Here is a 21574-nt window from a genome sequence, read left to right as displayed (position 1 = left end):
AGGAATAGCTAGAGAAAAATCTGCATGTTCCCTAAAACAGCCCTTGCAGGCTTTTGTTTAGTTGCATGGCATTGCATCCATGACTAGACACTGAGGAACCTTTCTGAAGATCCAGGGCTTCACAATGCATCTTTACTCCCCACTATCACCTATATCTTTACGTGTCAACTTGCAGCTCCGCTTGAATCTTTCCCCTCAGTTGTCCAGGCAGCTGGACCTACAGCTGAGTGGGAAGGTAATTCTTTACACCAAAATGCACCTCTTGTTCCAAGCTGCTATTCTTTTGTCTCCTGATCCCACTGGAAATCTGGTGACCACTCAAGGTCTGATCCAAAGGCTGTGGGAAAGGCTTTTCTTGACTTTCAATGAACTCAGATCAGAGTTTTTCCAGGAAAACGTGCCCTGTGCCGATCATCTCCCAGGGCATACAAAGCCTGCAGGCATGCTGTGTCATGGATGCATCGGTCACATGAGAAATGGTAATTCTAATGTTTTCTACAGCTTATTACTGTTGTGACCTGCCTTGCTGAGGTGACAGCTTCCTCGCATTCCTCCCATCACCTGTCAGCATGACCTCAAGCTGATCCGTCCATGCGGAGGCGGCAATTAAGACATAAACAAGGCAACTTTCTCAGCACGGTGGCAGGCAGCATGGTGGCCAGGTGGTGCTCGCCGTGTCCCCACATCTCCATCACGAGAGTCTCATACTGTTTGCTCACCTGTAAAAACTCAGGGAGTGCCGTCCTGTGTCTAAAAAAATCAGCAAATACTCTGGGTGAATTCCTGTTGCCATTGCAGTTCAGGGGAATGTTGTTGCTTTTAACGTGAATGCATCTTTTCTCCACGTTAAAAGAGATGATGGGTAACAAAACCAGAAGACTGGATTTTACTCTCCATGTAATCTGCACTGGAGGAGTTCGAAATGATTATTTCTTCTTGTGAGGATGAAGATATTTGTGCCACGGAAGGGAAGGTGTAAGTGAATGGCCATTACCATGAACGTTTCAGTCCAAAGCTCAGACAGGGAGATGCTAACGTTTTAAGCAACATCCCAGTAGCTAAAGCACTCATCTGGCGAGACTCAAAATCTGAGTTAAACCAAGGTGAGAGTTTAACTCGAGTTACCCACCTCTCAGCAGGTCCTGGACAGACAACCTTCACATAGGCTTTGAGGGCAAACCTGAGCAGATGGGAGAACTTGCCTTTCATGCAGAAAATAAAGCAAAATGGGAGGCTACAGCCCAAGGAGTCAGGGATGTCCCAGGCAGCACTGGACAGCAGGAGTTCAGAAATATCTAAGATTTATCCAAGATGGGCTCAGAAACCATGGCAGGTGGTCTGAAATTCTTACTGTGAGAGCCTGGATGTCCAGTTTATTGAAAAGCAGAGTGAGAACTGATGGGAGTAGGCTGTAATTGCCTTCACAGGGAGCAGACATCACTGGACACACTAAGGATGATTTGACCTTTGGAGCTAATTACCTAGAGAAGTAGAGGGTTGTCTCTGTTGAGAGCTTGCTTCTTGATCAAGCTAGCAAGGAAGACACTTGTTAGCCAAGAAGAAGATGGTTGGCTGCCATATTCAGACAAATATCTTCTGACCTGAAAGCCCTGGTTCTGATTGAGGGCTCTAGGAAGAATGCAAAAATACAAACTGTCGTAGCTTCCCAAGTACGCCAACTTTGAGCAGGACAGAATAGAAGGAGTGGTATGTAGTGACACTGTCGCCTTCTTCTTTGCTCGCTGTCATACACATTCAATGTTCAGAGATCCCAAAGACTGGCGGGTTTGCTAGTTTAACCTCATTCAAGAGCCATTATTTTTCTTCCTGATCTGAATCCTGCTTGTGGTAAGGACAAAGGCGCTTGTCTCCAAGGATGTAGGTCTGACCTTCTTTTTATTCACCATTTCTCAGATGAACGGTAAAATACAGTGCAAAATCTTTAATCCTTCTCTGATCCCTTGCTGGAGGGCAGGAGGTGAAGGCAGCAGTGTGCAGAGAGCATCGGTGTGTTAAATCTCTTTGCTCAGCTAAGGTGATACATTATGTTTCTGTCAGTCAAGTGAAGTAGACATAAGGTGAATTAACTTCTCTTGTTTTTTCACACTTTTAAGTGCCTAGGGTGTTCTCCAAAAGACAGACTCTACTCCAGGCTGGGTGCAGAGGGGGACAGGCTGTCATTGAATGTCAGTGCACACACCCTGTAAATTAATTATTCATTTTCTTCGCTGCATTTGCAGACAGGGGAATCATGAGGGACGTGGAACTTCAGGAGAAAGGAACAGAATTTGCACTTAGAATGAAATACCTGAATTTCTCCTAATCGATACTTAATGAGCATGTGCTCTGGAGGATTAGCACTGTGGAGCGATCCCCAAGGCAGTATGGCCAGTCATGTGGTTGGACTCCAGTCCTGAAGTGCCAACAAGGAGCACAGAAATGCCAGTTAAACAGATTAGAATAGCAACCCCTTTCTCTGCAATCGCAGGATAATGGTTTCGTCCAGCTTCCTCAGGCTTTTTCCCTCCAGAGTTGAGCTCTGTCAGGTTCCTCTTGCTCTTGCATTTGGGATCTCTTCAGAACCAGCAAGAAAGCCATGGCAGAGGTCACCATGGTGGAGACCGTGTACTGAAGCACTCCTTGGCTTCTGTCGACCACTGCTTGCAAGCAAGTAGCATGTATAGTTCCATGTCACACATCACTCTGCATCCACAAGTAGTTTAAAGCCCCTTCAGCCTCACCCCACTGCCTCCCTCAGCAGCTCTCTTCAGATGATAGCCAACTAGTGATGCTCAGAAAGCTGCAAAATGAACCAAATTTACAAAAAATACACTTTCCAGAAGCTTGTCTTTGTGCTCTTGTGTTACGTGTGAGTGATTTGGGAGAGGTGCCGGGTACATTTTGTTTAGCCCAGCTCATTTCCCATACCACAAGCAGCTGTAGAGCTTCACATAGGAGATGAAGGTGGGATTGAAGCACCCTACGCTCACCTGCCAGCGAGGGTTGGAGGGTCCAGATGGCTGGTTTGTTCCACCAGGGCTCCCTGGTGGCAGGGAGCTGATCTCCCTGGTGCTCAGACAAGCCCAATCCTGCTTACTGATCCCTGTGGGAAGAACAGGGAGGGCAGTCTGCTGCTCCCCCTGCCCTTCCTTTTTGGGGTTTTCCCTGCTGATCAGGCTGTGGGGGAAGCTGGCTGCCTGTTGTGTGCAACCTCCCTTGCAACAGCATCATGATGGGGCTTACAAAGCATTGAACAAGAGCAAGCCTGGTGGCTTGGACCGAAGGCTAGACCTTCAGAAATTAAAAAAAAAAAACCACAACAGGGTCTGGGTACCAAACTCCTCTTTAAAAGCAGACTCTATTGGGTATGTAAATACTCTTCCAAACTTGGCACAACACCTATTCAGCATCACCGTAGGCTGGGCTGAGCGGGATGCCAACATACAGGGTATTTTTCATGCTGGGAGCCAGAGCAACCATGGGACAGTTCTTTGCTTCAGCAGCAGAAGGATAAACGACTGAAGGAGCAGTTCTGAGATCTGAACCTGGTGCTCTAGCCCAGCCTGTGGGAAGAGATTCCCCATGCATGGCTTTTGCAACATGGACACCCAAGGGGGCAAGCGCATGTAGGCTACTCGGCTAGTTAGCATGCAAATAATGACTGGAATACTTAGGAGCAACCCTGTTGGGTGAGATGTCTGTTTTTCAGAGAGGGAAATTGAGGCAAGGAACTATAAGATGACTTGTCCTTCAAGGAACTCAAACTGCTACCAAACCCAGTGTTCAACACTACCCCTATGACCATCATGTTACAGACCTGGAAGGGACCTCTGGAGAACCTCACCCAGTGCCCGCTCTGAGCCAAGCCAAGATTTCACTGACTATTCCCAGTGGAGGAGACTCTTCAGGAGCCCTAGGCAGCTTGTCTCAGGGCTCACTACTTGGCTGGGTTAGAAAGTTATTTTCAAGCCATATGAATTAAGGACAAGAGGAATAATTTTATGTGCTACAGAGAAGATTCAAACTGAGAATTAGGAAAATTGCCTCACAGCCTTTCAGATACTACAGTGGGCACATGATTTTCCACGAGTCATCAATCTTCTAGAAAAAGCAAAATTCATTCATTAAATATGGTCTATGGCCAAAGTTTGTCTAGTATTTTGTAATGAACAGTGATGCCTTGGCTGTTCTTAGGACACCAGTTCCTTTTCTGGGCAATGCAGAGGGATCATGCAGATGGTTTCAATAGCTGGATGTTTTCATTAAGGTGGTGAAGGCACTTAGCTGGCAAACTCCTACAACTTTCAATGGGGTAGTTACCTGCCTTCAAATACGTGGTTGGTAAAAATGTAGAGGTGGTGCAGGCAGCGTGGTGAGGAAAAGGGGAATAACTGGAAATGCTGTTGAGCTGTTGCAGTCCCTGCAGGGGCTAATAGGGATAAATCCTGCCTTTCTAGGTAAGATGGAATCATCCGTGTTTCCCACTGCAGCTGAGAAGCTACAGAAAATTCAGCCAGCAGAATCAGCACCAAAGACTAAGTCCTACATTACTGAATGGGATGAGTGCAGTTGCTGCTGGTGGGGAAGAGAGATTGCTCTACTTGCCATGAGGAAAGTGTGTTGGGACACTGGCACAGAAAGGTTCTCCTTTTAGTGGGGAAAGCACAAAAATAAAAATTATGGCTAAAACATGAAACAAAGTATTTAGGTTTGTATGACAAGTCTGGACCACTTTGTCACTGTGAGAGGAAATATCTTGTGTCTTGCAAGATCATCCTTCATCAGCCTTCACATCACCAGTGTCTCGTGGGAGTTGTGTCTCTCAAATAGAGTCCCTTTTTGCCTGCTTTTTAAGGCATGAGTGTTTTTAGCATACTGGAAAATGTTCCACATCATAAATATAACAATTACTGATTGCCATGTAGCAAGGATGACTTGGAGATTAAAAGCTGCAGATATTCAATTCTTTGAAAGCGTTTTTCACTCATACACACCAAACCAATGTAACGCTGGGAGCACCGTGAAGTGGCAGCACACACCAGCAAGCACAAACCCAGGCGCAGCGTGGGACTTTCCCATGTAAATCCCGCAAAGGTACAATTTGTACAACAGGCAGGAGCAGAGTGTGGAGATACTCAGTCCAACCCAGGTATTAGTTGCAGGCTGCGGTGGGGGGCTTGGTATTTTCTTTCCTCTTCTGAAAGCAGTTTTGATAGAAAGATGATAATCCACCCAGTCTCGTGGGCTGTAAGGACAGGACTCCCCTTCTCCATGTGCTTTAATCCGTACCACGGGATCTGATGACACATGTAATAAATCAGTATCAGTCTGCTTGCTAGGTTAATCCTTGGACAACTTTCTAGGACTCAGTTTACAAAATATTACTTGCGTAAGCAACCTCCAGTCCCAGTCTCATTCACCACGGTGCAGGCGTTAATCTGGATGTATTAGAGGATTGTTTCTCACTGTCTGGAATTAATATTACAAAAGTGTGGGGAGTTTGAGTGCTCCTAGCCCTCTTCCACACTGAGGGGCTGCATCTGTCCCTTTAGGGTTGGGACAGTCCCTGAGCTGGGACCCATGAGTCAGGGTGTCGGTTCATTAACTGCTGGTTTCTTTTGGTTTAGGTCCATTCTTGGTGATTGCTGATGTGTTTATACAGGAACCATGGTCATTCTACGACAGGTAAGTGAAGCATACCTCTCTTCAGCATTTCTAATTTTACTCCATCAACCCAAGGACTAATAAAAGTCTTTTTTGGAGCAGGGAGGATCAAGTCAGGGTATTTTTATCCTATTCTATTGCCCTAAAAGGACTGTTACAAGATGCAGAGATACTCATTAGCCTTAATCCTTGATTGGCTTAGAGGAAATCATTGCTCTGTGTGTGTAGTCCAGATTAACCTCGTGCAATGTTCCACTTCTATTTTCTCATCTGGGACGGCCCAGAAGCTGCACGTGAGTCCTGGATATGCAGAAGAATAAAACAGCTTACTGCCTGCCTTGAAGAATAATCTAGTCAAGAATTGCTTTTCAATTTCCAGGAACAGTGCTGCTGTGTCCTTTTGCACATTGAATTGAAGAATTAAGTTGTTTGGCAGGCCTCGTGTAGATTCTGAAATAATTTAGGGCTTCCAATTGTAGTGTTTTCCCTGTGTCTAGGCATAACGTGTGTCTCTCACTCGCTGCTTCTGGGTTGTCTCTTTGCCATGTCTCACCTGGGGAGGACTGACAATGCTGACAATACATATGTCCTGGGTTGGGGCTGCAGACTGAGACTTAAATATGTCAACACAGTCAAGCATTGAGGTGATGGAGCAAATCTACCCAACAGTTTTGCTTCAGCTCTGTGTCTGTCTTGGCAAATAATACACTTTTGGCTGCAACTGGGCAGAAAGCGCTGGACCTCTGAAGCAGGAACTCACATGGTACCACTTTATACCAGTGACAAGAAGAGCTGAGGATAGCTTTGGGGGTGAAAGAAATAACAAAGATCTCATGGAGCAACTGAAATGCTCTTTACAGTGTTGCTCTGACCTATTGGGAGCTGTGGCCCAATGAAAAAAGGCTGCGCTTTGGTAGGAGTAATTAGGAGCTCGGTCCTCCTTCCAAAAGGCTCAGAGGCATCGGCCCCATGTTGCAAACTCTGACTGATACAGTCTGCAATGCTGAGGAAAATGGGCATTAAAATGAAGTAAGTTCATACGCTAGTTTGAAAGCTCAGAATAGCAGTTGTGGCTCTAAGAAATACCCTGTAACCTCTCTGTCTAGGATGGTATCACGCCAGGCTGTCTGTAATGTCTCTCTGCTGGAGGTTACCCCTCTGTGGTTCAGCTACTTGTTCATAGGCTTCTGTATTGGTCTGAATTCACCCTTTGCAGAGCTCTAATCAAATAGACCATCTTGCTAGTTACCTAAAAACAAGGTGTCTTGTCTAGGCAGGGAGGCAGGGTGCTTCGGAAGTCATTTCCTTCCCACCTCTCTTAGGGTAGGATGGATCTCCTCTCTGGAGATGTCTCTCTCCCTTGTCTACCTAAGCCCTAAGCAAGACTAGCTTAGGCACTTGACATTTAGATGGACCCAACTGTGAATGGAGAGCTGTGGTGCAGGGACATCATTCGTTTCTTCTGTTACTGCTGCTATCCTGAAAGTAACTTACAGAAAAGGGGACAAGTACATGTCTCCAGTAACATCATCAAGGCACTTTGCGCCATCCATCTAGACACTAATTAGCAGTCCCAGGATCTAGTCTGGGATTTGGGTCCTATTAAAACCTCAGGATGTGGTTGGACTGGTGTGAAAAAGGGGCTGAAATCTTGGGCTTTTACCTCTCATGTCTGTAGTGTTACAGCAGTAAAGCTGCAGCAGAGCAGGAGTGATGCCGCTCTTATGTTAGCAGATGAGAGGTTACTGCTAGGATGTTACAACGGAAGGAAAAATGTAGTGGCATTTCTGTACTGAAAGCTGGGTGCTGGAGAATAAACCTGGAGCCATTTGTGATTGATGTGTTTGTATTGCCCAAGTGTTCAAAAGCCATCACCTCCAGGGAGGTATTACAAGAAGAACCCTTAAGAGCAAAGCCTTAACATTCAGTGTGCATGTTCGGTCTCCTATAGGCTTTTTTAGAGAAGATACTCAGTTGTTTTCCATACAAACATCTTTTAGTTCATAAGGACTGGGTGTCAAAAGTGTATAAGGAATCTCCAAGTGGACTCCGGGAAGTTATCAACAATATTTGATACATTACTTTGGGATTAAAGCTTCTTATTATTAAACAAGAAAAAACCTAGGCCCCTAAAACAACCTGCAGTTTTCAAAAAGCTCTTCCATTTCTTGCTGTTCTCGACAGTTTCGAGACTACCTCTCCCTGTGCATTTGGACGCTGAGCAGGTGCTGACAAATATCAGGGAAATAGGTTTGTGTAGAACTTGTTGCTTACTGCAAACATCTCACTGCATCATGGGTAAGGTGAGCAAGGACCCCTCCGTAATGAAATAAGGTTACCCAGTTGTTAGCAGATACATGCTCTTTCTGAGGTCACTTTATACCAGTTTACCCCATCTAAAGGTCCAATCTGAGACACACTTGAGCCACTTTGCTCTCTGTGGTCCAAAGAGCTGCTGTTTATGCTGGTGCTTAATTGCAAGTAGCAGCAATACATGTATTTTACCTCCTTCAGTTTTGCTGTAAGATTTTAGAAACAAGTCTCTGCTGTTCTTGATCGGTATGACTTTCCAGGGAGCTTTCCCTCTGTCTTGTCTTTTTTTTTCTTTCACCCTGGAATGCACACCTCACAGTTCTCCCCTCCCACCCCTTTTCCCCCGAAAACTTTCTCCAACAAGATCAAACAAAAGACCAAATCATCACCTGCGATAGAACTGCCCAGAGCTTTTTGGCCCCTACAGCTTGGTTTTCCTGTCCTTACTCAGCTATAAACCCAGGAATTTTGAAGATGAGCCCGTGGCATTGCACCCCTTCCATTCTCCCCTCAAAACAGGTCACACTGGGATCTCCCTCAGAGGTTGGCTCTGGGCAGCTGAGCACAGAGAGAAGTGCACAGCTCTGAGCAAGGATAAGAAAACACACAGAGCTCCTGCCCCGTGTCTTCCACCCAGTAATTCAGAAGAAAAGCCAATATTGTTCCCCAGCAGGGGCCTGTAGGGAGCCAAACTTATCAGCTTTAGTAGCTAGCAAATCACTCATGGCAAGTCCATTTCCACGCACAAAGGGAAAAAGAAAAAGGAGGGCTTCCTAAATTCCTGCCTTGGCAGCCTGACAAGTTCATTTGGCTCCGCAGCACAGCGGCAGCTCGTTCCCTCCTGTTCTGTCTTTTATTTGAAGCAGAGATGTTTTTAGAACTGGAGTGGAGACCAGGAGGGTGCGGTGGCCCCAGCCGCTGGTGACCACGCAGCCTGGCAAGGGACACATTGCTGCTCCAGGCAGAGGGCTTTGCCGAGGCCACCGCTGTCCTGGTGGCAAATAACAAACGTCTGCTGCTTGCCACACGGCTGGTTTTGCCAACTCTGTTGTCTTGTTCATGTAGGCAACTCTCATATAACCTGATCTTAACTCCAGGGTTTCCCAGCCCTACAAATTTCCTGCTGCTGGGCCAAACCAACAAAAATCAAAACCACTTACCTGCTGGGGAATAAAGCATGCTCCTAAAATTTAAGTATTTCATGTAGGACCAAGTTCAGCATCCCACAAAGCTCATCCACCAAACTAGACTTGGCAGAAGATTGTGTCTGTATTGCTGTAGTCTCCTGACCGTGTCCAGACCACATGAAGATCATTGCTGCTGTTGTGGGTTTCTCCCAGTCTTAGTGGCCACCCCAACCTGCTCCTGGGGTTATAGGGAGAGAAGTAGAAATAGGAGTGAAAAGAAACAGCGGAGACCTAAGCTAAGCAGATGATAGAGGAAACCAAAGCTCAGCCAGAAATTAAGGTCCTGAGGGATCAAGTGCTATGGATGCCTCGTGCTATAAAGCTCCTTTTAGTTCAACACCAAAGCAAAGAAGATGTCTCCAACTAGTCTGACGCTTTGCAGGAGCCAAGGCTTGGTCAGAGACTTCAGCTCTGCTCTCCTGGCTCGGCAGTGCTCCCAGTGAGGTGACTTTTGGGGGCAATGCCAAAACCTCGCCGTTTCTTTGCAGCCATCCATTCTGTAAAGTCTGTGGCACCTCTGGCATTTCTTTGAGCGTAAAACCCCCGATACAGCTTCAGCTTTAAACCCCACAAAACAAGCCCTACATGAACGACACTGTCCTTGATATGTTCATGTCTGTGTTTTCTGAGGGTGTTTGTGGCTTCGTGTTCTTGTGCCAGGACTGGCTTTTAGCTAAAATTGTCCTTTCTCGTTCTTGACATTTCTCAGGTGTTTGTATAAAGAGCAGTTGCTTTCCTTCCTAGCCTTGGAATTGACCAAAATCCTAAAAACCCCTTTTTTTTCTGCCTTGTAAAACAAGCTCTGCAGCCCTCTTGTGATGGTGGCAGCCCTTACTGCAGCTGCTCCAGCTTAATTTCTTCTTGCTAAGACCAGAATTGCACATTGCACTGCAGGTGAAAGGGATTTGTGCAGTTCATTAATGAGCAGGAACAGATTTTGTGACCATCGCTGTTTACAGACACTCGGTTTGATGCTCCAGGAGATGTTTTCCCTTGCTGGGAGTAAGAACAGCAGAGACCAGATTTTGAAATGTTTCAGTCCATTCACAGACATCTCCCATCTGGGCTCTGTGAGCACCGGTTTTACCTGGAGCTGGCATACACTGTTTTGGGTGTTATTGGATAATATGCATTCAGCTGTGCTAAGTGATTCATTGTGCTATATATTTTGTTAGCAAGGAGGAAGGGGCGGGGGAGAAAACCAATGTTATTGTAGGTCTTCTCAGGGCTGATCTGTAATCATGTTATTATAAAAAGCAAAGTGTAAGTCCACTGTTTGGATTCTCTTTCTCATAAACACTGAATAATTTAAGTCTTCTCCCATTTATGCCTTGTATCTGTCTGATCTATGAGTCTGAGGCTTCCCTGGATAGCTGTAATGCAGCAATGAAAAGTCCAGCACAAGCCAACCAAAGGGCACATTTGCATATAGATTGAAACATGAATCGTTGGGAGCCATTCATTAGTTGCAGTGCTCAAGACATTTGGCATTTTAACAGCTCTCTGCATCAAATCCTTTCCATCAAATTTATGGGACAATTAAAGTGCTGGGGTAGCTGTGTGCAGAAAATAAAGCTGCAGGCTAGGGAGATGTTCTTGCAGTGCTATGGCTGCAGAATATAAATTGCATGATGTCAAGTAAAGGTAGAGTGAACAATCTCCGCCCTGGTGTGGAGATACTCTGCCTCTTAGAGAGCCTGTCTGAAACACACTCGTTCCTGCTTTTTGATACCTTAGACAAGCCCCCAGGATCCGTCTTCCCCAAAGTGTATGCACTGAAACCTTAATCTATTTGATCTCAAGATAGAAAAGGCTTGGAGTGAGAGCTATTATATGTGCGGGTGAGTTTACTTTTGCTTTTTTAAGAGGCAGTAGCAAAATACCCAGCCAATGGGACATTCATTTGAGGGTACAGGAAACCTCAAAGGACTCAGTAACAATATTTACCTTGAATTAATCTTGGAACCTGAGGTTCCCCAGGGAAAATCTACATCCCCAGGGGCAGGTCTTGCAAAGCAGCTCACATATCATCTTTTCTTGCTTGATGGTAACTTCTCTGTGTCTGTCAGAGCCCTTAAAAGATGCCATTTAACTTGCTGAGACCTGACATCTGGAGCAAGAGAGAAATTCAGCCCCTCAAACTGCCTCTTTCCCTTAAGCCCTCCAAGTCATCATGGCCTCACATTGCGCCAGGTGAGGTTTAGATTGGATATTAGGAAAAATTTCTTCACCAAAAGGGTTGTCAAGCATTGGAACAGGCTGCCCAGGGAAGCGGTGGAGTCACCATCCCTGGAGGTATTTAAAAGACATGTAGATGTGGTGCTTAGGTATGTGGTTTAGTGGTGGACTTGGCAGTGCTAGGTTAATGGTTGGACTCGGTGATCTTAGGGATCCTTTCCACCCTAAATGATTCTATGGTTCTACAACCTGACTCTGAAGAATTCTTGCTGTTTGTTTATGTTTTCTGTAAAAAAAAAGACTAATGAATCTTGAACCTCACATGGCCATTGTGCACCAGCTGGTGGAGCTGGGGGCTGCTGGCCCATCTAGGAACCCCTTTGCAGGAGTGAGGTTTGGGGAGGGAGGTCAGAAATCCTTCATTCCCACCTACCCCCATCCCACCCCACATCTTATCCTGCTGCTAGGCATCAACACAAGGGTTGATTTCCCTTGGTTCTCACTCCAGCTACTGAGCCTCTGATTACGGTTCGTTACAGGACGAAGCATCTTCATACCAGCTGTGCAAACAGAGCAGAGCAAAGGAGCTCCCATCCTGTCCCGATCCCATCCCTGCACACCCACCTCCCTCTGTCTGCCCTCCATTCCCTCCCAGATGTGTGGTACAGCTGTTGGCTGGAGCACATCGTCCATAATTTCACCAAAATCATGACTTACAAGTACTTTTAAAAACCTTGAACACAATTTATTATTTCTTACTTATTGCTGTTATTTTTACTCAGATCAGTTCTCAGATGGGATATAGGGAGTGACAATTGCAATAATTTGGGTAAAAGGTAGACATTTACACCAACATGGCTGCTGTAAGAAATGTTTGTGATATGACATCCTTAATGGAGTGTAGGACCATGCTTTTCATCTGCTCCTTGTACAAATGGTTGTGCAGCAGGCAGGCGGCTCTCCCTGTTTGAGATGACCTTCCTCTTCATCAAATTCCTCTTGCAAAATTGGAAAACATTCAACAGCAAGGCATTAAAAAGGAAGCCCTCAACGTTTAATGGATTTGGGGTCACAGGCACATCTGTGGAATGACCCTGATGTACACTAATGAAAGATCTGGCCCTCATGGTGTAAAATGTGTTCATTTTTCAAGCCACAGCACCGTTTTCTAGCACAGTGTAGATTTGACAGCTGTTTTCCTAAAAAAACCCTTAGCTCTGGCTTTCTGCAATCAGGTTCAAGAAGCTGTGCACAGGTCCTGGGGCCCAGGGGAAGGAAAGCAATAACAGACCATTTTAATAGCACAAATTGAAAAATGGCATTTCTTTCTCAGGAGAAAGTTGAGCTGGGAGTACAGAGTGTATCTGCTGAGATTTCATTGCCTGGTCAATGAATAAAATAATTTTATTGGAATTAAAAGCCAACTTTGAAGACAGAATTCCAATGAGAACATCAAAACAATACACTCCATGTCAGTCTCTAGCCAAACTCTGGTGTTTTCATGAAAAGCTTTGTTTATATGTTTTTCCTGTTGCATTTTAAGTTTTAGTGAAATGGCATTCTCTAAGGAAGATTTACAGTAAGAATTTTGGAGGAGTAAATCTACTTTTAGTGTAGTCAAAACAGAAGGAGGATTTGGACGTTTGCTAGAACACACATGAGGAGACTGTTCTGAAAAAAAAAATCTGTTTAAGAGCAGAGAAAATTCAATACTGTGAGTGAAATAGCCTGAGATACGCTGGTAAGCCAGCTGGCACTTTAGATACCTCTACTGGGGCTTTCATCAGTGGGGAAATGAGATGAGTAAGTGTGGACTGAGACTTGGGAATTTGTATGCTGATGCTTTTGCATTTCCATTTTGCCACTCCTGGGTATATTTACAGATATTGCTCTCGTGGCCAGCAGTACTGACCAGCCCGTGCAAGGGTTGTGCATTAGACTGTTGCAATGTAAGAGAATTGGTTTTTCCCTGTTGATCACATCTGTGTGGATCTGAGTTTTGCCACCACCGTGAGAAGGTGATAGGGTGGATGAGTCCTCCTCTCGTCTCCTTCCCATATCACCCTTGCTGCTCTCTGCACAAGGGAGGTGGCACTGGTGGAGGAATGCAGCTGCTCTCTTGCACTGGGAAAGGTCAATCTTAAAAGTTTACAAGGATTTCATCCTCCATTAGGCAATTTTGTGAAAGGAGAAAACATCACCAGCTATAAATTATGAGGACTTCTGCTCCTGAACAGAAATTATTATAAAATTCTGAACAGACTTACAGTGTACTGGAGTTGGGAACATATATAAAATGACCATATTTGTTCAGACCCAGGTCTGTCCCATCTGGTATTCTGTGTCCAGACTGTCTGTTGGTGAACACCAAGGGACAAGTAAGCAAACAGTGTAATTTCCTCACAATATTTTCTTATCCTTCAGCTAATTTCCTGGCCTCCACCTATGAGATTTCAGCTCGGTGATTTCCCAAGCCTGATGTGATTTGATTAGTAGTCCCTAATGCATCTCCCTTCCAAGTACTTGTCCAGCTTCCTTACTCCTCCGGGTGTCCTATCCACCTCTATTTCTTTTTGCTGAACCTAGCCCCTACTGACCTTGATGTCCCCTTATTTTTGGACTGGAAGAGTATTTTAAAGAAGTATCTCTACAGACTTGTCCACTCTGGCCTAGGCATCCACATGGGCCACTGGTGAGGATAGGAAGCTACCCAGGATGGTCTTTTGGTGTGCTTTAACCTTGCACACCCATTTTCGTGTCCTGCCAGAGGCAATTCCACTTACATCCCGATAGTATTGCTCCCTCCCAACTCTTTTACCAAGAAGCAGATGCCTTCCATCCTTTCCCCAGAGTCACCGTAACAGAACCTGGGAGAAAAAGAGGTTGGCTTATTTTGCATGCTGAAGAAGAATGACCCAAATGCTGCTTGGTTTTAAGATTGGGAAAAACTCCTATCTGGGACAGAGCCTTGCCAGTGATTTTCACAGTACAACTCAGAAGCCTTTTGCACAGCCAGTGTGAATGCAATATGAGTAATTCATGTGCATCTCCTACCACCCAGCCAGATGTTTTATTGCCAGCGCCATTGCTGGCAAATGACTCTTAAGGTCACACACTGCATTTTTATGATCTGCAAATCACTTTGTAAAGGCATTTTACTGCCCCTTAACCCCATAAGATTGCTAGATTTGGTGCGAAACAGACAGGCAGCCCTTTCCCATTAAGTAGATGCTTGGAGTTAAACAGCATTTGCACCCAGCAAAATGCAATGGAGCCACTAACCATATCTCCATGCTGACACTCTGTCAGCCCATTCCTTACAGAAACATAGGCATAATTAATACATCTATGTGATAATACTCTTGCAGTCTCAAAATTAAGGCTATATGGCAATTAATGAGTTTCTCTAAACAAGTATAAAATTAATGAGCATTCTTCACATGATTTAATTTCCCTTTACAGGATTTAGGTTTTCACATGAGCATCAACCAGCTGCCTGTTGCTGGGCAAGGATCTCTGCCATTGTAGGCACCTTGCAAACCCACAACAAAACCAAAAGTTTGGTTCCAGGAGTAGCATTTAATAAAACCCATTTGTAATGCAACCCTTTTCACAGTAAAGTGGATAAAATGTGAGACAAAACTCCTTTGGAGGCCACATCTCCCTGTGCAGCATATGCAGAATGGACTGTCTATGTAATAAAATAGCCATGAGGAAAACAAGAAGTATCAAGAATAGAGGAATTAGTTGCTGAGCCAAAATCATGCAGAGCTTATTTCTTTTATGGTTTTATTCTTCTAGCTGCTAGAGTCCAGGACGTCCATATGAAAGTCTAACCCCACTGGCAATCTTACCAGCCACAATTCCTTGATAATTTCATGTAAGAAATAGGTCCAACTTGCTTCTTCAAGCTGTGGCTATTGCTTCATTTGCAATGGCTGGTGATTATTTAGCGGGACTTGGATTTTGAAGCAGGTTTCTGGGTTTGTGTGTGTAGAAATGACTGATTTTCAGGGTCTGGCTTCTAATCGCTTTCTGAAAGCCAAGTTTCTTCAATATGTGCCCAACAAGCTATAAACCATTAGCTGTAAAAGTGTCCCAAGCTCACAGTTTGAAGGCATCCACAGTGCATATCTGTATATGTCCTGATCCAACAAGGCAACTGTCTTGGCTGGGTCTGCCAAATACAACTGTGATTTGAACAGTCATGATTGGCCCCATCTCTATCATCTTGTGCCAGCCTAAAACCTCCACTCTTTCTCTGCAACCTTTAGGTTAGGGCTTGTCTAGCTGGACTTGCTGAGTGGTTCCTTCAGAACCTTAATTAATCTGGTTGTCCTCTGGGGTCCCTTCCTTCTACCAGAGCCTTCTGGAATTTCACACCTTCCACAGCCCAGCTGTGATGGTGTGAAATTTGGGATTAAAATGCACACTGTATCATTCCTCATTCTTCTCAGGGTACTATTAGCATGGAAGTTTAATTAAAATCCATGGAGAAATCATCAGAAATAAACCTCCTGGTGCACTTGGTAATTCCTGAGAGTTACAGCAGATGGGGCTGGTATTGTGCTGCTGGGAGGGAGCCCATGGTGCAGCTCTGTGGCTGGTCCACCTCCTCTCTCAGAGGGACCCCCCACCAGCAATTTGGGAAGTTTTCCAAACGAGATGGGCAGAGGGGTTTGAAGAATCCAGGTAAGTGGCTGCAGTTACCAACCTGCTCTGGGTTTCCATTTCAAGGGTGGTCTTGCAAGGAGCCAACCCTGGAGCCTTCAAACCCATGAAGCAAGCAATGAAATATGGGTGATTTTGCTGGGTTTTAATAATAGTAGGATTCTTTTTGTTATCTGTTTCCTCATGGCAAAAAAGTCCAGGTGCTTCATGTTCTCAAGACTTTTTGACATCTGGGAGTATCTTTTCTCCTTTTGGAAGCACACTACTTGTATCGCAGCATCTCTGCACCCTTGTGTCTGACACCTAAGGAACAAAAACCTGTATCAAGATGTTTTGGATTGCATCACAAGCATTGCCAGCATGATTTTTTTGTTTTCCATTATGCTTTCTCCTGCCACCCATTCCTCTCAGAAACTGGCTTTTCAAACACGCCCCTGGAGTAGTCCACTTCTCCCTTAAGCAGTCATATCACAAACTCCCTCAAGACGCTATTGACTGAGCTGCAGACTAACCTTCCTCCAGACCCCCTCACTCTCCCCAGTAACCAAGACAACCCTCAGTGGATAAGCAAAGGCAGTGTGGAAAAGGGCAGTGCTGCTCAGATCTGGTGTGGCAGTGAAGGAAAAGAGGCATAACTCCCCTTTCATTCAATATTTCCAAAGATGAGATGTGCTATTTTAAATGGTAGGGCTTGCCTAGACATATCAGTGCCACTTTTGCTAATGCAGACCCTTAGCACAGACACGTTTCTGCTGGGAAAACCGCAATTACATGAGTATAGATTACTACTATATGGGAAAAGCATACATTTTTACTAGGATTAAGCACTTCTTTGCACTATGTCTACATTAACGGTTGGACTTAATCTTAAAGGTCTTTTCCAACCTAAATGATTCTATGGTTCTGTGATGCTATGATTTCTGTTTACGCAGGAATAGCTGTGCAGATTACAATAGTCCCATGTCTATTTGGTACACAGGAATTAATTGCAGACTAGATCTCAGTGAGGTTGCAAAAAGGCAGGGAGGAGGGAACAAGGAGCCTGAAGCAAAGAAATGAAGGAGAAAGAAGCTTCCCAGAGCATGAAAGATGAAGCTGAAACTCTGAAAGAGAATTTGGCAGGTTGCATATGAAAAGTAAAAGTGATTTTTATCGCAGATGGTGGAAAAATCCTGTTTTGTTTCCCCAGGAATAAAATCATGTAAAACAATTGAATTCATGTGGTGGCTTTTAGGCTTCTTTGAACAGCCTTTCTGAGCCAGGATGAAAAACATCCTTTCCAATTTACATTTCTGTGCATGATTTTTTTTTTTTTTTATTTTTCCCCTTCATCAGTACTGTACATTGGAATTCAAACTGTGTCCTTTCTGTGAATCATTGTGATCTTGAAAAGGCTGTATGCCTCAGAGGCAGAAAAATGTTGGGTGGAAATACCTGATTACCTCCATCTGTTGCATTGTTCTGTAGCTCTCCTGCTCATCAGCTGGGACTCTTCTTTCGTGAATCAAATCAAACAGCTCTCTGCCTTCACCTGGGGAATAAAGCTCATCCGTAAGCAAGGCAGAGCCTCCATCAGTGTTGCTCAGTGATGCCACAGCAGATACCTGTGCCCGCAGCAGCTTTGCTCCCTGGCCATGCTGCCAGCTGCATGGTCCTGCTGCTCTCCCTGCTCCTTCACCGGGGCTTTGCTGATCGCCTGATGAGCCACTTCAGGGGCTAAACCAGAAAAAACTTTTTAAAAACGTATGAAAATGTTGCTGCTGGGTTAATTCTTGGAGCTGCTTCACCGTGGGATCAAATCAAAGGTATGGGAGCACGCGGCTTAGCTGTACTGTCCAGCCATAGGGACCTGCTGGAACCAGCATCCCTCCCAAACTGTGCTCAGAGAAGGAGATGGCATTCCCTTAGTCCCATTTTCCTAACGCTTGACATACAGAACAGCATGCATTTAAAGGAAAATGTCCAGAATCTTTGCTTCTGGGTGGCTAAGGGCAAGGGGTTTCCATCATGCCTCCTGTTGCAAACTAGGGAGCTCTTGCTGAACCTCGGTTGTCTGGGGAGATGGGAGTGACTGTTGTTGGCAGATTTAGAGTGGATCTGAGAGCTCCCAGTGTGGTACCAGTGCAACCTCTCTACTCCTAGGACCTGAAGGAATATGTGTCGGTCTAACAGTACTAAATTACTTGCTCCCATCCTAAAGCGCTCGCCGTCTGATATCCCCTGGTTTTATTTTTGCCCTCTCTGTTTTTCCAGATTTGTATGTCTTACGATTGCTCTGCCATCTTCCTTTGGATTTCTTCCATGTGCATTTAGGACAGGACCCAGCCGTGAGGCTAAAAGGCTCAGTCTTCATTTCCTGTTCCACTTCTGCATCTTAGCAGATTTTTCAATCACATCCCAAGCAGCGGCCATCAGCTTTTTGTGTGAGACCTGATATGCAGTGCCTTGGCACGGCATTTGGGTGGGTGACACCCGGGGCCAGCCTAATCTGCTTGTCACGTCAACGGATTGCCGGATTCTCCACTTCGCCTGCAACAGTAATGCCGTAGAATTCATGGATTAAATCTTCTATCTCCATGTTTGTCCGCATGCTTAAAACCCAATCCTGAGCCGAGAGGTCCCAAACAGTCAACAACAAGCTCCTTGCCAAAAGCCAGGGATGAGGTCAGACATCACTGGGAGCTGAGCCTCATTACACCATGCTAGATTGCGCCCCTGCAAACCTGATTAAATCCATCATTTTTGCTCCCGGAATCTTTGACTATCCCTCAGCACTAAATGGGAAAATGCTGAGATGCGTGCCACATTTGTGGGTTGTTTTTTCCCTCCTGTCAGTATCAAAGTTACAGGATGAGTGAGTGGTGCATTGATTATTGAATTATTTAACGATTCCTCTTGCATCTCCGCCTTTGCTTCAGAAAGTCTTTGTGTGTAGCATGTTACCTTGGCTGTCAGCTGGTGCCTGATGTGCTATGAGAAATTGGGAAGAGAATCTTATTTATTTATGAAACAGGAAAATTATTAGGGTTACCGACTACCAGCATGTGTGTTTTTTGCACTACAGTTTGTTGTCAAGTAGGAATTCAAGCTTTTTCTTCCTTTCCCACCTTTTCTTGATGCTGGTGGCAACTGCACAGCTAAAGACGAGTGCAAAGAATAGAGATGAGCACTCCTAACTCTCCCTTGGGCTGCACAGCTGTGGGTCCAGGAAAAGCTCCATTAAACTGAGCAGGATACGCCCATGTAATCGAGAGCTGAACTGAATCAGACAGGTGATATCTAGAGGTGATGATACATGTTTTTAGTAGAGCACAGGCATGATACGGCCCAAAGGATTCAGGTAGCTGGTGGAAGACTGCACTGCCATAATACGCTGCGATGCACCAATACATTTAGATTTCAGTCTGCTCTCCAAATGACATTGAAATTTGGAGCTGGGGGAATGCCTATGTTTGCACTTGTGTCTGTGTGCACTAAGGATTTTCTGCTTCAAAGATGAGCAGTAAGGAAGTAAAGGACTCAGCTTGGATATAGCTCTCTGGAGACCTGGGAATGTGATTGTGCCTGTTTCCAAAAAAAAAAAAGCTGCATAAACAGGTTGTTTTACATCAATTGTCAGAGCTATAGCCCACACATCACATTTGGCCCACGCGGTGCATCGATGGCCATTCTGCAGGCTATCGGTTTTCCTATTTTAGAAGAGTAAGTTTAGTGGTGCAGGGAGTAATCAGTGGAGCGCTGCTGACCTGAGTCCACAGACAGCCTCTGATAACCAGTGATTTTCCATATCCTTCAGCAATTTACCTGAATATCAGCCCTTAGGACCTTTCAGCATCCATGCTAGGGGTAGGAGCCAACTTAGCTAGCTTTGGATACCTGTACTGTAGATTTCCACCTCCAAACTGTCCTCTTCACACACCCCTTTAGGTCAGTATGATCTGACCTAGTTTAATTACCTGCTTTATGCAGAGGTGAATAGAATAGAATATTTCAGTTGGAAGGGACCTACAATGATCATCTCGCAAAGACCTGGATGTCTTGTTCAGAGGTGGACACATGCACTGGGTTAGTTGAGTCCCACCTGACCCGTTTTCACTGAATAACTCAGCTTTTCAGTGACAGCTGCAAAATAACTGGTTCAAGACCACTTCCTCAGCCCTGGCAATGTCTGAGGCATTTTCTTTGGGCCTGTAAATCAGGCTGGGGCAAAGAAACCCAAGCTTTCATTAATTTAGGTGGTTCCCCTGCTGTGAGGATGCTTCCTGCAGGTGGCATTGCCCTTTTTTCTCTAGCAGTGCGGTCCACACCACCACAGTAGCACTTAATGGGAGCTCAGGTGTTGGCAGCAGCCTAAACCTATTGCCTAGGTCGCATCAGTTCCTCAGGATAAGCATTTGCCCCTTACTACGCGTGTGCACAAAGCGTGTCACAGCAGGACCTTGATCTCAGCTGTGCCTGCTGCTGCAGAGGTATAGTAAATCATCAGATCAGGGTCCAGTATGGCTCTTTGGGCTCATACTTCTATCTCTGCAGTGAAGAGTCTAATGTTACCCCAGGGAGCTGTAATCTAAACTGGATGGCATTGCTGACGGGCTGCCAGCCAGCTAAAGGTTTATTTTCCTCCATTGCGTCCCTCCCCTTATTGTCCTAAGTGTGTTTATTTGTTTCCCACATAAGGCATAGCACGTTCCGTTAGAAAAAGCATGCTGATGGGAGGCTTAATGCTGTTGCTCTGCCCCTTGATGCATACAGAAGGGAGGCTGGTTTCCAAGCCAGGTCATCCCTTCAGAGGGATGGGATTTCCCGTTTCCAGGAGCCAGCACGCTCGGGCCATTCAGACAGACAGCACTGCAAACACCGAGTGCCTCTGGCTGACACACGCGACTGTCTGACGAGTCCCCAGCAAACCTCCTGCTAGCAGAGGAGCAATGCAAAAAAATATGCAAAGGAAATGTGTGGAATTACAGACCTTCAGCAACCCCAGAGTCAGGGAAAAAATAAGCACGCTCATGTAATAGGACTACAGAGGCTGGATTCAGCCCTCTGGGCTTCCATCTCTACTTTGCTCCAAGCATAACCTAGGGCAAATCATTCCACTCCTCTGCTCCTTAGTTTACTCTTCATCAGCACACAGAGATACACAGGCTCAGAACTATGGTAGAGGGTGTAGCTGAGCAACGATTGTAATGTCTGCTCCAGTGCAAAGTGAGATAAATACATTGGCTGCTCTTTCTCAGCTCTGCTGCTCCCATGTTGCTCCAGTTTCTGTGGTGTGGCAGTGAGGAAAGGTGTGCTGGTGGGCAAAGAGCATCCATAGGACCCAGCTCAAATCCAAAGAGCCCATCCTATGTCTCCTTTTATATACATTTATTCAGTCCTTTCTTCTACGTGCATCCTCTCATTGATTATTAGCTTTGATTGAACATTTATCTTGTGCTTTCTAGGGGAGCAAAAATGCAGTCTTTTACAGCACTGTGTGTTCAAGTTGTGCTGGAGGTAGACATATCCCATGAGATTGCTACATTTGATCTGTGTGTCCTTCTCCCTACATGATTATTGCA

At 45.3% G+C, this 21574-nt stretch overlaps 1 protein-coding gene across 4 annotated transcripts in view; it reads left to right on the top strand.

The window, feature by feature from the left end:
* The window catches only part of MYO7A (myosin VIIA), a 102324-nt gene that overhangs the window by 12330 nt on the left and 68420 nt on the right, over window positions 1-21574 (top strand). For all 4 annotated transcript variants that reach the window (XM_069808576.1, XM_069808579.1, XM_069808578.1 and 1 more), the window contains exon 2: window positions 5628-5685. In XM_069808576.1, coding sequence (XP_069664677.1) covers window positions 5668-5685 — 18 coding nt within the window. In that variant the 5' untranslated portion in view covers window positions 5628-5667. The remainder of the gene's footprint in view (window positions 1-5627; window positions 5686-21574) is intronic.

The sequence above is a fragment of the Haliaeetus albicilla genome, chromosome 20 (genome assembly GCF_947461875.1).
Source record: "Haliaeetus albicilla chromosome 20, bHalAlb1.1, whole genome shotgun sequence".
NCBI lineage: Eukaryota > Metazoa > Chordata > Aves > Accipitriformes > Accipitridae > Haliaeetus > Haliaeetus albicilla.
This window is presented reverse-complemented; position numbering and strand designations above follow the sequence as displayed.